At 44.8% G+C, this 18,056-nt stretch overlaps 1 protein-coding gene across 22 annotated transcripts in view; it reads right to left on the reverse strand.

Moving 5' to 3' along the window:
* Nucleotides 1-8,243, reverse strand: part of Pde4dip (phosphodiesterase 4D interacting protein) — a 196,936-nt gene extending 188,693 nt beyond the window's left edge. For 19 of the 22 annotated variants that reach the window (XR_001836491.3, XM_063282460.1, XM_017591079.3 and 16 more), the window contains exon 1: nucleotides 7,573-8,243. Coding sequence is in view for 21 of the 22 variants with exons in the window: in XM_063282460.1 (XP_063138530.1) it covers nucleotides 7,573-7,976 (404 nt within the window). In the remaining variant the exon portion in view is untranslated. The remainder of the gene's footprint in view (nucleotides 1-7,572) is intronic. The other 3 variants (NM_001389233.1, NM_001389234.1, NM_001389235.1) reach the window with 1 other exon arrangement.
* Nucleotides 8,244-18,056: the final 9,813 nt, after the last annotated feature.

Here is an 18,056-nt window from a genome sequence, read left to right on the forward strand (position 1 = left end):
CTGAGATAGGATGCTGTTTTTGCTTGGTCACCGGAGTACCGGCTCCATGCCAACATTCCTCCTCACTTTCTGCCAGCCGGTGCTGGGAAGTGGATGTGGGGTGGATGAGGACACATGGTGGGCAAACTTCTGAATGACTGCGCCTGTTATTCTAAGCAGTGGGCACCACTCGCTTTGTGGCTTTGTGGTTTTAGTAATGTCCCAGAATCCCCTTTGAGATTTGCGGTTCACTCTTCTTTTATTAACCTAAATATAGAGTAGCCTGATGCTTTTTGATACAGTCTCGGTCATTCATTTCTCTGTGATGACCTTCATGGGTTTTACTGTCTGAATTAGAAATTAGGTCCTCACAAGGTCAGACCCTGTAATGCAGTTTATTACTTTAAAGCAAGTGGGTTATTTAAATGTGTGCTGAGTTGGGGACCAGGTCATTTTTGTCTAATTCTAGCAGACGACTTTATAGTTGATTTTTATTGACACATAGTTCTGTTTAGAGCTATTTTTAAGGAAATATAGCCTTCCTAGCATCACAAAGGAAGAGCTTTTAAACGTAGACAAATGAAAATAATCACAGTGCATGACATAGATATTTAGCACCTGCTCGTTAGGCGTGAAGTCTGCTACCTTACAGCTGTGTGACCTTGTCAAACTGCTTAACTTTTTAAATGCAGTTGGGGATAATTAATATCATTCTTGCAAGGTCATGAGGATTGAATGCTTATTTAAAAATGCATAGATCCTGGCATAGAGCAGGTATTCAAAACCACTGTTTATAGTGATGGTTCTGTGGTGAAGAGGACTTGATGCACTTCCAGGGGCCCCAAACTCAGGTCTCAGCATCCACTTCATGCCTCACAGTCATCTGTAACTAACTCCAGGGGCTTCCATGTCATCTTCTGACCTTCTTGAGCATAGGCACATTTGTGCGTGCGCACGTGTTTGTGTGTGTGTGTGTGTGTGTGTGTGTGTGTGTGTGTGTGCGTGTGTCACACATAAAATAAAATAACTCTTTAAAAATCTAAAGCAAACCCCATAAGAACAACAATGCCGACCAACCAGAGCTTCCAGGGACTAAACCACTACCGAAAGATTACACATGGACTGACCCAGGGCTCCAACTGCATATGTAGCAGAGAATAGCCTTGTTGGGGCACCAGTGGAAGAGGAAGCCCTGGTCTAGCCAAGGTTGCAGGGGAATATGGGGGGGAGTAAAAGGGTTGGATGGGGGGGGGGAAGGGATGGGGAACTTATGGACAGGAAACCAGGAAAGGGAATAACATTTGAAATGTAAGTAAAGAAATATATCTAATAAAAAGTAAAAAACCCTAAAGCATTATTGATAATACAAATTATAAATGAGCTAACAGTGATTACTGATTGTGCTGTTTGCCACAGGTAATCATACAGTCGTTAACTAGAGTCTCTTTAGGTCTAGCACAGATCAAGTTATGAAACTGCTCTGGCAAATAAGACCCAGAGAACCAGTGATTTGAGGGGATTGGAGTGAAACCTGGACATACTGTCCGTCTGTTTTTCTCCTCCCACCATAAACACCATCTCCATTTGGTCACCATATACAGCCTTCTAGGCAGGTTTTCTGATATCAAAAAGAGTCCTCACCATTTGTGCTGGCTGGTTTTACGTCAACTTGATGCAGGCTAGAGTTACCTGAAAGGAGGGAACTCTACTGAGAAAATGCCTCTATAAGATAGGGTTGTAGGTGGGCCTGTAGGACATTTTCTTAGTGACGGTTGTGGGAGGGCCCAGCCTACTGTGGACTGGTGGGTTGGAGTGCTTAAGAAAGCAGGCTGAGCAAGCCTTGAGGAGCAAGCCAGTAAACGGCACTCCTCATGACCTCTGCATCAGCTCCTGCCTCCTGGTTCCTGCCCTGACTGCCATTAATGAGGAACTGTGGTGTAGAAGAGTTAAGTGTGTCCACCCAGCAGCTGACTCAGACAGATACAGACACCCACAGCCAAACAGTGGATGTAGCTTGGGGTCTCTTGTAGAAGAACAGAAAGAAGGATTGCGGGCCCCAAAGGGGATAAGAACTCCACAGGAAGACCAGCAGAGTCAACTAACCTGAACCCTTGGGGCTCTCAGAGACTGAGCACCAATCAAAGAGCCTACACTGCTGGACCTAGGCTCCCCACACATGTAACAGCTGTGCAGCTTGGTCCTCATGTGGGTCCTGAGCAAATGGTGTGGGTGCTATCCCCAAAGCTGTTGCCTTGGGATATGTTCTTCTAGCTGGGCTGCCTTGTCTGACCTCAGTGGGAGAGGACGTGCCCAGCCCCACACACTTGATGTGCCAGGATGGGGGGATACCGGGGTGGGGGGGTGTGCTCACCAGCTCAGAGGAGAAGGGGAAAAGGGATGGAGGAAGGATTGTATGAGGGGGTGAGCAGGATGGGGGCAGTGAGCAGGATGTAAAGTTATAAGTAAAAAGAGATAGATGATAGATAGATAGATAGATGATAGATAGATAGATAGATAGATAGATAGATAGATAGATAGATAGAAGAGAGTAAGCATGATAAACTCTTCCCTCCCCAAGTTGCTTTCCATCATGGTATTTGGTCACAGTAATAGAAACCCTGATTAAGGGTTTTCTTTTTGTGCCATGCTCTACCCCCTACCATACTAAGCAGGAACTGGGCCTCAGCTAATGCTAAATTAAAAACAAACCAAGCCAAACAAACAAGCAAAAGCCAACCAGAGATAGCAAGCGCCGTGTAATATACACACGATGGAGCTTTTTCTCCGCACTCAGCCATCTCCGTTACGTTTGCTCTCAGTATCTTCAAAGAACCAAACTGTCAGCCAGAAGGCCAGGCTGACACTGTCCTCGCGTGACCAGAAGCTCACCTCTTTACGGGATCTCATTTTGGACTTCCTTCAGGTACCAAAATCTGTAGAGCTTAAGCCTCATCCACGAGACAGCATCATATCTGAGTTTATGCTACACGCATCACCCTGAACACACCTTCACGTTGCCGGCTGGCCTACACCATGTAATACATGTGAAAGGGAACCAGGTTTAATTTGCATTGTCTTTACGGGTGCATTGTTTTGAGTCGGGACCTCTTTGACCACCGAGACTGCAGGTCAGAAGGTCAAGTGTGTTTGTTTCCACCCTCTCTCCTATTTCCTTGGCTCGGCTGATCCATGAGCATCTTCTGTCCTAACTGAGAAGTCCCTAAGTCCCACATTCTCACCACCATGGGCTAAGCTCAGCCTTTACCACCTCTGCCATGAATGTCTTTCAATTGCCTTTCAGCAATCCCATCTCTTCACTTGGCCTATGTACACCCATCTCCCGGATCTGTGACACACACAAAAAGTAGACCAGACACTGTCTCAACACTTGCCATGGTGGCTGGGGAGGAGGAAAATGGTAGTAATCTTAGTTCCTTGAGCAAGAGATCACAGTTTTTTTTTCTTAGTGTTCTGTAGAAATGAACAGTTTACCCAATGTGGAGGTTCTGTCACCCAGACTGAGAGGCACAGATGTGTAGAGCATGTTTAAAGAGCGCTGATGCTGAGCCCCTAGTCTAGATGAGTCTGCTTGCGCTGGCCAGGAGTGGAGTCTCTATGTCAAGTCTTTAAGCCTTACCAGATGCTTCTAACACAGACAGATACGACTGAAACCTACTAATTTACAGTATGGATAGGCAGGCACTTCTGCTTTCCAAGAGCATGAAATAACAGGGTGTATGGTGGTTTTATTCTGAAATGCTCCTCCTCCAGGCTTACGGTTTGAGCTCGTGTTTCTCAGTTGATGGTGCTGTCTGGAGGCCATGAGGCCTTTAGGTAGGTGGCCTTTGAAGGTCAGCCCCAGCCCCTGGCTTCACCATCTCCGCTTCCATTTAAACGGCTCCTTCATATGCCCCACTTTCACAGACTGGGTCACACCGTTTTGACTGCCGGCCATGCTGGACCACACCCCTCTCAATGAGCTAGAATGAATCCTTTCCCCCATACGTGGTTTCTGTCAAGTGTTTTGTCTCAGTGTTGCAGAAGTAACCAACACGGGGTCTGGATTCATTCTCCCTAATCTCTGACAGAAATTACTAAAACCTTTGACAACATATGAAATGCAGGTTTCCAGGTGCTGCCAATTAAATAACCTAAAATGGCGACCCCAACGAATAAGAGAGACCAGTGTTTTAAGATTGAAAAGGTTTTGATAAATTCCATCTTTTGATATCACCAAACATTACAAATTATAAATAAAATGGGTGTATATAATGGCTGGCTCAAAGCATTTCCTGTTCAGGGATTGCCAGTGAGGTCCAATGGCTCTGGTATTGGGTTGACGTCTTTCTGGTGAGCATTTGACTCTTTACCTAAATCTGTACAACCAAGTACCCTGTCCCTAGAATAATTACAGCAAGAAGGCAATCCTGCTGTTTCCCCAGACTTGGGAATTCTCAGCTCAAGGAAATGAATCTCTGTTCTCTATAAATTACCCAGCCTTTGGTAATATGTCCTAATGAATGAAACACGGACTGCGAACCTTGTCTTTTGTAATTTAATCTTTACAGATAATGCCAACCGATTCAGAGAAGAAATGTGTAGACACAAGAGAGTCTCAAGGATTCCCAAACAAAACAGACTATAATCTGGTCAAGAGTGTTTACTTAATAGGGACAGGAAAAAAGGCATCCAGAAGAAAGGGAGTGGTTGTCCATGGACAATTACTGTTCGAAGAAGGAAGAACCCCTTTGTGTCCTTGATACTTGGAGCTCACGTTTCTTTCCTAAAAATTAAAATCTGGGGTTGGGGATTTAGCTCAGTGGTAGAGCGTTTGCCTAGCAAGCGCAAGGCCCTGGGTTCGGTCCTCAGCTCCGAAAAAAAAAAAAAATTAAAATCTACTAACAACTCCTGCTCATACTTCAAACATTACATACAAATGTATCTAGTAAGTCCCAGGACTTCCCTAACTAACAAAAGAGAAACTGCATTCCTGAATACATAAAAAATCTTTATTAAAATTAATAATTTGCTATCAAAGATTTGGGTGGTAGTAATGTAGATTCATCAGCCTAAGAAACAGTTAAGTTGAAGGCAGGATTTTGACACATTTTTTAAGTAATGCTGCACTGCCACCTCATGGGGCACAGTCAGCCAGCTTTCCAGGAGGAGGTTATCTTTATTTTTCCTCCATCCATCTGTCTGGATTTGCTCCATGCTATAATGTTATGTCCACAGTTTAGAGCTGAGGTCATTTGCATCAAGTTGGGTCTAGCCATCATGGTTACTGCTCGATGAACAGCACAAGTTAAACATGGGTAGAAGCCACTGACACTTAGAAGCTGAGAATCAGGAGAACCATGACCCTCCCACCCACCTTTGACACACTGACATCCATTAGAGCTCTGTTCTTACAGATGGTGTGAAGAGTGTGCCACCAGCTCCTAGAACGTTTATATTTTGCTTTAGCTTTGGGGTTTTTTGTTTTGTTTTGTTTTGTTTTTCACAGACAGAGTCTTTCTGTGTAACAGCCCTGGCTGTCTTGGAACTTGCTCTGTAGACCAAGGTGGCCTCAAACTCACAGAGATCTGCCTGCCTCTGCCTCCTGAGAACTAGGACCAAAGGCATGGCTCACCACTACACAGCTTTGATTTGGTTTTTTATCGACTTTTATTTGAAATTACAGTTATTTACATTTTAGTTAACATAAACATGGGCTAATTAGGATCTCTTATTTATAAGATTTGGGGTTTTGTTTTTGAGACATAATTTTGCCATGTGTGGCTGACTTTAAGTTCATTGCAGTATTCATATACATATGAGTAGCATGTGCAAGCCTATAATATCAGTTGAGGCAACTGAAGAGGCTAAGGCAGGAAGATCATGAAATTGAGGCTAGCCTGGGGCTAAGTAAGAAGACCATACTGCAACACCTTACTGCCATAATTTAGAGAATCCTGTTAGGCCTACAAACTGTCTATTGTCAGTGACAGTGAGAGAAATCTACTTGATGATGAGCATTTATTTCTTTCCAGATAAAAAGTTCAGCTATTATAGAGAGAGCAAGAAAGAAGCTTTCAAATTTTAGAAACACGTGTGTGTGAATATACAGATTTATTTCTGGTCAAAGTTCACATTTTAAAAACATAATTACATTTGGGCCAATGGCTCACTATATATGTATATGAATGTCTCTTGCTTCACCCTTTAATTTCCAATAATTTATTATACATTTCTTTTTTTTTTTTTTTTGGTTCTTTTTTTTTCCGGAGCTGGGGACCGAACCCAGGGCCTTGCGCTTCCTAGGCAAGCGCTCTACCACTGAGCTAAATCCCCAACCCCTATTATACATTTCTTAATAAAACCACGATTCCTTTAACTACTGTATAATTGAATTGTTGATTACATTTTCTTGTATAAACAGGGGTAGTACGATGAATGAAAGCAATTAAGTTTCTTTGAATAGACAGACTCCCCTTTCTAGTTCACAGATCCGGCAGACTCTGGAGCATGCAATACAAGCCCTAGCAACTCTTCCACTCTGAAGTCAAAACTCTTTTAATCCGAATCCCAATCCCATTCATAGGAAACTGAGGCCTAGAAAGATCTCAGCTAAAGGCAAAGCAAAGACTTGGGCCCACCATTGCCTTTTGGTTTGAGTGATAAAAGTACGGACTTCCCACGGGGTGGGAGGGGGCGTGGAGGGGAGCGCAGAGGGAGGAGCTAAAAATTCTATGCCAAAGACGTGCTTACTTTTAAAATGGCAGCCATACAATCTGTCCCTTCTTTTGGAAACATTACTATGACAGATTTTCTTTTTCTTTTTTTTCTTTTTTTTTTTTTGGTTCTTTTTTTTTCCGGAGCTCAGGACCGAACCCAGGGCCTTGCGCTTCCTAGGCAAGCGCTCTACCACTGAGCTAAATCCCCAACCCCCTTCTATGACAGATTTTCATCTTGCCGTTGCTGCATGAAGAACACGGGGTCTAATCTGCCGCGTGTTTTCTAGACCAGAATGGAGGAAGGCTCTGGGGTCACACGGAGCTAGTCGGCCTAGAGCATCCAGCCAACAGGCCCAGGTCAGGCTCCAGTGCTGCAGAGTAAGAAAGGCATCACCCACCTCCCTGCTGTCTCCAGCTAAAGCAAATAAATAAATATCCAAGCATGAAGAGACTAAGAAAAGGCAGAGATGAGCGCTCTGCGAATCCCCCCTACCGACCAGGCTCCTGAGTCACCTTTCCTTTGGCTCAGGCCAGCAGGTGTTGCCTCCAGCCTCACCCACACCGGTACAGACCAAGCAAAGACCTTAGGATAGAAACCTGGATTCCCACCCTTTCTCCTGTACATCAGCGCCGCACCTTTCTGCTCTACTCAACCTTGTCCCATGGATTCTATTCGTTCCTGGGGCCCCCATCTCTCGCGTGCCCGCCAAACCTTTCCCAGTAACTGTCACTGGGTGACAACCTCCCGTGACAGCATAGAACTCCTGCCGACGACGACCCCAGCCCTGTCCAGCGAACAGTGCACCAGCACCCCTATACCACAGCACAGTAGCACCCCCGCACCGTAGCTTCCCTTGCTCCAGAGGCAGAAGCTTACCTCATCCAGGGTGCCGACGAGACTGCCTCCTCCTCCTCTGCTGCCACCGCCCAGCTCCCAGCCCGCTCTGGGGGTCGTCGTTCCCGGCTGGAGGGCTGCCGTGGAGACTGGCGAGGTGCGTGGTGAGCCCAGCACGGCGGCGGCGCGTGGTGACAGATGGACCCGCTGTCCGTGCGCTTCATGGATCCGAGGCCTGGGCACTGCGCCCTAGCTATGATCTCTGCTTGGTTCCCCTTGGTTTCACCGGCTGCCCAGGCGCGTCCTCTCCGGGAGGAAGAGCATCCAGCCCAGATGCTGCGGCTGTGGCGGAGATGCGGCCAGGTTCGGCCTCCCGTGAGGCTGTCTGCCAAGTGCTCCGCCCAGGCGCTTTCGGTCCTTCTGCTACACTCATAACTGCCCTGCATCCTCTAGCATCTCGCTTCGCTCTCCATCTGTGACCTCAGCCTGGCAGTCTTGTCATTTCCAGACCTCACTACTGCCTTTTCATTCTGTGCACTCCAGTGTCACCTTCCCCGGTTTCTAAGCTTAAAGAAGTCCCTGAGGAGATGGCCCAGCAGGTAAAGGCATCTGCTGCTAACCCCTATGCTAAATCCTGGGAACTACATGATAGAGTCTGACATCCTCCGGTTGTCCTCTGACCTTTACATGCACATGTGGCGCGCGCGCGCGCGCGCGCACACACACACACACACACACACACACACGCACGCAGAGAGAGAATAAATAGACAAATAATAAATTAATAAATAAATAAAATGTGGTGAGGTTTTTTTTTTTTTTACGTTCTTCCTGTTCTAACACCTCTAGATAGGTTCCGTCTCTCTTCTTCCTTAAATTGGACATCCCTTAATAATTTAACTGTTCCTTGTTACGGTGTTCTGAGAATGAGCCCTCAGCTTGTGGGCTAGCCTCTTCTTCTTTGCCCCATCTTCTAGAATCTTTGTTTGTTTGTTTTTTTATTTTCCAGTTTTTTCTTTGGTTATTGGAGGTGGGGAGCACTGTCCTGAACAGCTGTTATTTTTTCTTTCCGAGTTGGGATTTTCTGGTGCTCATTTTCTAAGAACTCTTAGTGAACAGTGTCCACCATCAGTCCAAGTGAATGCTGTCATCTAAAAACAAACCACACACACACACACACACACACACACACACACACACACACACACAGAGTTGTGGTGGAGCAGACCTTTAATCCCTGCCCCTGAAGGCAGAGGCAAGTGGATTTCTGTGAGTTCTAGGCCAGCTTAGGCTATAAAGCAAGTTCCAAGCCAGCCAGGGCTACAAAATGAAACAGGTTACCGAGGCGTACTGGCTTATGACTGTGATCTCAAGTGTTAAGGAGGCTGAGGCAGGAGGATCAGAAGTTCAGGGCTAGCCTGTCTCAATACAAAAGGAAACGGGGCCAGTATATAACTCATTGGTATGCACGTGTACAGTGTATGCAAGGCCCTGGTTCTATCCCCAGCACCTACAAATACACAACTCCATAGGTTAACTAAATCATCACCAAGTGGCCAGTCCAGCAGCCTGTTTCTTATACTCCATATCTCTCTCCAAAGAATAGAAGCAGTCCCTTTAAATTCTTTGATTGGTAGTTCAGACTCTGAGAGCCCCAAGGAGCCACACTAGTTGACTTTGTTGGTCTTCCTATGGAGTTCCTATCCCCTTTGGGGCCCACGATCCTTCCTCCTATTCTTCCATAAGAATCCCCAAGCTCCATCCACTGTTTGGCTGTGGGCATCTGTATCTATCCGAGTCAGCTGCTGGGTGGAGTCTCTCAGAGGCCAACGTGCTCCTATCTGCCTGTCTGCAAGCATAACAGAGTATCATTAATAGTGTCAGGGATTGGTGCTTGCCCATGGGATGGGTCTCAAGTTAGGCTGGTTATTGGTTGGCCTTCTATCAGTCTCTGAACATCCCTGCATTTTAAAGGAAGTTCAAGCACTTCATATGCATGCACGCACACACTCACACACATACACACAGGCACTCACACACTCACAGGCACTCACACACATACACACAGGCACTCACACACTCACAGGCACTCGCACACTCTCAGGCACTCACACACACAGACACTTACACACTCACACACACAGGTACACACACATATACACACAGGCACTCACACACACAGGCACTCACACACACAGGCACTCACACACACAGGCACTCACACACACAGGCACTCACACACTCACACAATGCACACACACACAGGCACACATGCATACAGGCATACACACAGGCACTCACATACTCACATACACACACAAAGGCACTCACACACTCACACACACAGGCACACACACAGGCACTCACACACACACACTGGCACTCATACACACACAGGTACACACACACAGAGGCACTCACACACACACATACACACACAGGCACACATACACATACAGGCATACACACAGCATACACACAGGCACTCACACACTCACATACACACAAGGCACTCACACACTCACATACACACAAGGCACTCACACACTCACACAGGTACTCACACTCACACACTCACATACACACACAGGCACTTACACACATACAGGCACACACACAGGCACACACACAGGTACTCACACTCATTCACACACACACATACACACACAGGCACTCACACACACAGGCACACATGCATGCACACGGCTTACAGTCAGCAGTCAGTATTGTGATAATGTACTTTCAGAGAGTCAAAGCTGGAAAAGGTGATTTGAATTCACATAATTCTTACCTGGATGGGACAGTCTGTAAAGGAAACACGTGGCACAGTGAATAATAAAAATAATGCTGATAGTTCTTAATGGTGAGAAAATATTTTAAAAGAAAAAATACAAAATTAATTTTTGACTTATGAAGAAGTGTTACAGGGGCTGATGGGGATTGGAGAGAGAGTGTGAGAGGCTGGCCTTCACACACATTAACTGTGTTTCAAAACCTTACTAAACCCTCCTCTTTTTTTTTTTTTTTGTTTCTTTTTTGGGCATGGCTAAGAGGAATACTCATTTGTTTTCTAGGATAGCATGGCTCCTCTTAAAATTTCTTTCTCTGTCAAGTTTTTCCATCCCTTCTGACATGGTGTTTGTTTGCTTTAGGCCCTAGATGCTCACTGTGGATGCCTAGACACATACGTGTTCTTGTACAGACTACAGAATCCGTGGAACAGTACCTGTGACTGAATGACAGCATGTCTTATCCTACATGCATACAAGTATTTTTGAATAAGTCACTGATTGGGGTGGCTTCTTTGGGTAAATGTAGACATAATTCATTAAAAAGTCTTTGCGGGGGTTTGGGATTTAGCTCAGCGGTAGAACGCTTGCCTAGCAAGCACAAGGCCCTGGGTTTGGTCCTCAGCTCCGAAAAAAAAAATCTTTGCATTTTGTTGTTTGAATAAAATGCTAATGTAGACAAATAGCATCCTTTTCATTTTAGTTTTGTGGAGCTCAGGATTGAACCTGGGACCTAACAGATCTGACAATGCTCTGCTGGTCAACTATAAGCAGAGTCCCCAGTGGAGCTCACTGTTACGGGTTCTGGGCATTGGGTTAGGTCCTTTACAAGACCAACCAGTGCCCTTCACCACCGGGCCCCTCCAGCTCCAAATGTTGTGTTTTTAAATGGGAGTTTTCACGTCTGCCACATTGCATGGTCAAACTCTTCCTCAGAGTTTTGCATTCTAATATTAGTACTTGGGAGGCTGAAGCAGGAGGATTGCGGTGAGTCTGAGGTCAATCTTGGATATATAGTAAGTTCTAAGTCAGCCAGGATTAGAGAGTAAAGCTTCCTTTCAAAAACAAACAAACAAACAAACACATGCATTCTTAGGCACATACCCTTTCCCACACAGAGAGATATATACTGTCCACATATCCCCACAGTCAGATATGTCTACATACACATATACAGTGAGACACATACCCCCCACACAGACACACACATACCTTCCCCCCCAGAGACACATACCTCCCACATATAGACACACACACACACACACATCATACATATCATATCCTCAAGGAACATACAAATCGTAATTTTCTGTAAGTGCTGTACACACAGGATGAGGAGACCAGGACAATAGACATTGGCGGGCTGCAGGTGAAGGTCCTTGCCAACAAGCCGCATAAGGGTAGTTCAGTCCCCAGTGAGGACTAGTGAGCCGAGAGAGCTCCTGCTGTCACCTGACTTCCACAAGTGCACTGGGATATTTGAGAGCACACACAAACACAATGAATAAATATAATTTTAAATCTTTTATTTTTTGAGATTATAATTGTATCATTTTCACCTTCCCTTCCTTTCTCCAAATCCTCTCATATACCCCATCTTGCTCTCTTTCAAGTTCACAGCTTCCTAATCATTGTTACATACACACGCGCACATACACACACACACACACACACACACACACACACTCCTAAATATGTAAATACATCATGCTCAATCTGTATCATGCTACTTATATGTGTGTGTAAATATGTATATATACATTTTAAAATTTAAAAAGATAGTCATTAGATCATATAAAGTCCATCCCTGTTCCCCTCCCCCCAAAAAGAGTTCAACGATAAAACTTCTTCCTAGCTAAAGACTGGTAGAGAAGGAACAGCTTGCAGAGAAGTGCCCAGATCTCAGCTGCTGAGATCACCATGACAACACAGTAGGCTAAGGTAGGTAGAGGGACCAAGATCACTTCCACCTCCTGGAAGGGCTAAGGTCCTCCTGTGGGTTCTGTTGTACCTGTTCACTGAGAATCCAGTGAGATGCTTACTATTTTTACATAGTAAACTGCCTGTCGTCACATCTGGGAAAATCCTGGTTTTGGTTTTGGTTTTGGTTTTCAGAGAAAGGGGTAAGCCTGTCTATTTAGGGTGATGAGATATTAGTAATACTTCTGGGCTAACACAGATCTAAATTCATTTTCCCCTGTTTAGTTTGATACATTATGAAAGTTGTATTGATCTGGGCATGATAGCACACACCTGTTACACAAGCACTTGGGAGGCCGAAGGAAGACAGTGTTGATGTCAAGCTTAGCTTGGATTATACAGTGAGATACCTTGTATAAATCAAGCAAGCAGACAAGAAGTCAACTGATCAATCAATCAATAAATCAATGCATTCTTTTTGTAAAGTGGTATCAATACTTCTCAGATTAACTCTTGTGTCTGTTTCTCAAGTTTTTAAAAAAGAGAGCATCATCAGGCCTTAATCACCTAAAATTCTAACTCAAGTCTGTCATTTTAATATCTGCAAGACGTGACAAGATACACAAACAGATCTTTTAACATGCTTTTTTAAAATGTGCATGGGTGTTTTGCCTGCATGTGTGTCTGGGCACCATGTCTGATCATGGTGTCTTTGGAGGCCGGGTCTTCTCTGCAAGAGCAGTTGATGTCCTTAACCTCTGATTTATCTCTGTGGGAGCTGCTTCTAAAACTGGGATTCGGGTTATGGCTGTCTAAGGGCTTTGAAGAAGGCCTCCATAAGGAACAGCTCATAGAACTTTATATCTGACAGTGAGGCTTGTAAAAGCAGAGGACCACACTCCCTCATGACCATGAAAGAAATAAGAGCGTAGACATGGTTGAAAGATACAACCTCAAGACATCCCAAAGGAATTACTCAAAGAAATTTAGTAACTTCAGCAACAGTGAACTGCCAGATAAATTAAAGAAAGTGGAATAAAAGAAACAGGAGCTGAAGACGGGGAGACAGGAAGGCAGGCATCCAGTGAAGCTACTGAGTCGATAGTAGTTCAGATGGGGAACTTGGGCCTTCGAGAAGCCCCTGAGTCCACTGAGACTAGGAAAGCAGAGACCCAGGCCTAAGGGCAGAAGAATGGGTACTTGGGGAAAACTACCAACCTTTATTCATTCAGACTGAGGCACGGAAAGCAATGGGGTTAGTTGGCTGGGAGGGGGTCTATGATCACAGGTAGAATGTGACCCCTATCAAAAGCATCATGGTTTGTTTTCTCCTCTACATAATTCAGTGTCTGTTACTGCTTACAGTAATTGAGCAGGAAATATTTACCTACCACTAGTTGGAAGTATGAAAGGAATAGCAAAGAACGTGTCCTTCTTTACTATGAATTGGATTGTATAAAGCCAGTGAGGACTTTCTCCAGTCTTTGAGACATACCAATCATTCATCCATGTTATAAACACTGAGACAGTGGTGCGTTCCAGATGCTGTGCCTTAAGGGCTGACATTTTCTGTATCCTGCTTAGAGGTTTGTAGTGCAAAAGGTATGTCTGTCTGTCTGTTTTTTAAGTCGAAGTCCAACCTTTCTTTGGGTCTGCCAAAACCTAGCCATCTTTTTAACCTCAAGAGATGAGTGATTGGCTCTGCTTTCTACCTTGTCTCCCTAACAAAGCAAGCAATCCAGATAGACACCACAGCTGTCTTCTAGAAGGCAAAGGGCAGCTCTGCTATGGTCCAGTGTCTGAACCACGCTATAGAAAGAGGCAGCTACTTTAAACAGGTCTCCCATCTGACTAGTTTCTTTGCCATTCAGCTCTTAATTTCCACTTCGGTCACTGGAGGGATGGTGTAGATGACACTGTAAAGAGCTTTAGTCAGGGAAGACAATTCAAAGTAGCCTGCTCTTAATGACCAGTATAGATTGGTGTCATGGCAACCCCAACCCCAAGCCATGAAGCACCCCCATAAGCCTCCCACATACACCCCACACTCATACACACACCCTAAATACCTGGAGTCTACAATGCCTGGAGGCATGCCCAAAGGGTAAGCACAGGTCAAATTAATATAATATAATGCAATATAATACAATATAACATAATTAATATAATATAACTGAATCGACTGTCATGGAAAAGGGCCAATCAGAACAAAAGCTGACTTATATGGGCCAGAATTAAACATACTTCTGAGGTTACATTTAGAAGTGGTGACTGGAGAGGGAGATACTCTCAGCCTGTATTAACCTGAAGGAAAGTGTTCCTTTAAAGAAATTCGTGGAGAGGCACTAGTGTGTGTAGGTGGATAACCAACTGAGTGAGGGCTCCACAACTGTGCTGCTCTCTCGGATGGCGCCTGTAAATAAATATCTGTGCAAATGTCACTGCTTTAATCATGTCTGCTGCCATAGCAGCTTAATATGTATTAATTCAATTTGGATATGTGCATTGTTCAATTGCTTGGTATGTTTCAAGATTTTTCTGCCATGGCTAGCTCTGAGTCATTCCCCCTGACTCCCCTCACTCCCATTGCCAAGGTTCTGGAGTTTTACTTGTTTCCTAGCATTGCGTGCTGCCAGGTTTTAGGCGGTGAAGAATAAACAATAACTTTAGCGATTTGAATATTCTCTCCCTCTTTTTTTTCATTCAATGTAAAGTAATCAAGGAGGGCCTTCCCTGGACCTAGAACAGAGTTGATCATCATTACTTGGTTGCGTGTTGCTCAAAGGATCAAAGATCGAGAGCTCAGAATCACTAGCAGATGTGCGCAGGATGGCACACATCGAGTTGGAAGCAAAGGTGACTCAGATTCCAAAGTTCCTAAGGTCTGAGTATCTGATCAGATGTGGTACTAGCGTTTCCCAGTTGCCCATTGAGCAACCTAAGAAGACCACACCCTCTCTTGAAATAACAGTTCCAACGTCCGAGGACACAAGAATCATGCCGTATATTTGAAAGGAAAGCACGGGGGTGCAAGGATGAATGTTGTTTCAAAAAATGGTTTGGTGGAGGGCTGGAGATGTAGCTCAGGGAATGAGTTTGCCTGGTTGTGTAAGGCCTGGGTTGGCTCCTCAGCACTGGGCATGGGGTGGAAGTGGGGCAGGACTTGACCCAATAAAGATTTTGTAACTAAAATTAACCTCAGGAAACCTAAGCAGGAGGAGTGGAATGTATCACAAAGTAACAATGGTAAATGGCAGATTTCATGAAAATACCATAATTAAACCCACTTGTTTTTTGGTACTACCAATGTGCACATAGGCCTTGGGGAAAGCTGAGAGGACAAACTGACACAAACCTGAGGCTCTCACTCCGAGGCAACTTCTCTGAACACACCTTCTACTGTATCCACGCAGGCTTTTCCACCTGCAAATAACGACTCTGAGACCCAATTATCTCTGGATAATTATTCATAAATATTGCCTAGGCCAAAAACTTTGGCTAATTTCTGTTAGCTCGAAAGTCAATCAACCCATTTATTCTACTCCAAGTCCTGCCACGTGGTTAGTTCTCTCTCCATCTGTGTTCAGGTAAATCTCTTCCCCCACCTCACTTTATCCTAGAAATCCCTCTCCCCGCTGGAACTCCTATTTCTGCCTCAGCTAATAGGCCGACAGCATTGTATTGGCAGGTGCTGCTTCCTTCCACAAGAGATTCTCTCTACACTCTGTGCTTTGCTCGCTCTGCTCCCTGGCCCGCACGGCCCTAGCCTTCCTGCCAATATTTGTGTCATTATTCCCTATTACCTGAAGTGTTCTGTCTGAATCAATGACTCCACTTTGGTGAGTGGAAAAAAAGAAGTTAGAGGTAGTGGTACCTGTAGACAACTCTAAATGTGTTATGATTCTACCAAACTAGGCATTACACACTCCAAAACTGCTTTCCACTCCGCACTGGCTCAGGTTCCTGCAAGCTACGTGTGAGCTGTGGCAAGCAAGGGAGGATGCAATTGTAAATACGAGGCCAGCATAGGTGAGCTCTAGGCCAGCCGGAGCTGCATAGCAAGACACTGTCGGGGGAGGGGGGGGGCATTATATATGAAAGAGGAGAGATAATATGAGAGAGAATAGTTATCACATCAGTAGCTAGAGCTGAACTTGAGCTCAAAGCTTGTTCACATCATTTCTAGCTATGTGATCTGCTTGGGGAAATCTCTGAAGTCTTCTCTAACTATAAAGTGAGGGCCTTCCACTAACAAATTTTACTGAGCTGTGCCCCCGCCAGCGGGGACCCAGTTATTCAGGGTCCCGAAGAGGCCTTCTACCTGTGTATCAATGGGGGTGAAGAGAAGAAGGAGACCAAGCAAAAGTTCTGTTGTCAAGGTCTCATTTATTGAGAGAAATGTACAGCATTTAAAGCTCTGAGGCAGGAATAGAAGCGGGAACTGAAGCTTAGGGTGGGGGAGTATTGGGAAGTGCCCAAGGATATATAGGGTGAATCACTAAACTGCAAGATATCCTCCTTAAACAAAGAGGCAACAGTCTTCCGGGGACATGTTCTTTGAAATGGTCGAACCCTTCTCAGGAATCTGCTCAGGGACATCCGGAGTTTTGTTCAGGCTGAAACATCCCATGATTGCTCCCAGGGTCTTCCTGGGAGAGGCTTTTGTCCAACAACGTCATAATCTTACAGCAGCCACCTAGGGGTGAGCTTCTGTGGCCATGCAGCCCAGAGTCACGTAGCCACCTTGAGCTCTGCAGTCACAAAGCGGCCAGGCCCAAATCCAATAGGGCTCCCTACAGAGCTGTTTAGCTAAATGTCAGTTAATGACTAGATACTAACTATAAGCATACATACCAAAGAACAGTTATTCCTAATGTAATATCTTTGATAATTCTTTCTTTTTTAAGTTTACAAAACTCCTGGACCTCCATGTTCCCATTTAATATTTACAAAAACCCTCTAGAGACCAAGAACATCCCTATCTCACTGATGAGGACACCAAAAAACAAAAAGATGAGGACCCTTCCTTATGGGTGACTGTCTAGAGGTTGCTTCAAAAGTGTGAAAAGCAAGTTACTGGAAAGCTTGCTGTTAAGACTGATCTTTCTAGGGGTTAGGGATTTAGCTCAGCGGTAGAGCGCTTGCCTAGCAAGCGCAAGACCCTGGGTTTGGTCTCCAGCTCCAAATTAAAAAAAAAAAAAAAAAAAAAAAAAAAAAAAAAAAGACTGATCTTTCTATACCATGACCTAGGCAGCCAAGAACCTAGAATATATACATTCTTTAAAAAAAAAATAATGTGTATGGGTGGTTTACCTCCACTTTTGTCTGAGCACCATGTACATGAAAAGGCTGTAAAGACCAGAAGAAGGCGTCAGATTCCCCTGGAACTGGATGTCCTCCCCAGAGTTCTTGAAATCTCAGCCATCTCTCCAGTCCCTATTTGCTGATCTCCTACCACAAACTTCTGTAAGAACTCTGTGACAGCATAAACACCCAGGACAGAAAACCCTCAGGGGAAAAAAATCAGTCGGGATAAGCACAGGTTATAAAATATTGTACATAACATTTTCTGTAAAAAAATTAAATCTGAAAATATATAGCTTTACAGCTGCTTCATACTTCATTTGTCTAAAAGTTTGCTCTCGGTCACTTTTCGGGCCCTTTTCAGAGCGACTGCCAGTTATTCCAGAGATACCACTTAGTGAAAGGCAAGCGTGGGCGGGTCTTGGTCGGAGGAATCACTGCGGAACTAAAGGTTCAGTGGTTGCAGTTCTCTGTGGGAAGCCATTTGGAAGGACCGGTAGTGGAAAGCTCTGA

The sequence above is a fragment of the Rattus norvegicus genome, chromosome 2 (assembly GCF_036323735.1).
Source record: "Rattus norvegicus strain BN/NHsdMcwi chromosome 2, GRCr8, whole genome shotgun sequence".
Lineage (NCBI taxonomy): Eukaryota > Metazoa > Chordata > Mammalia > Rodentia > Muridae > Rattus > Rattus norvegicus.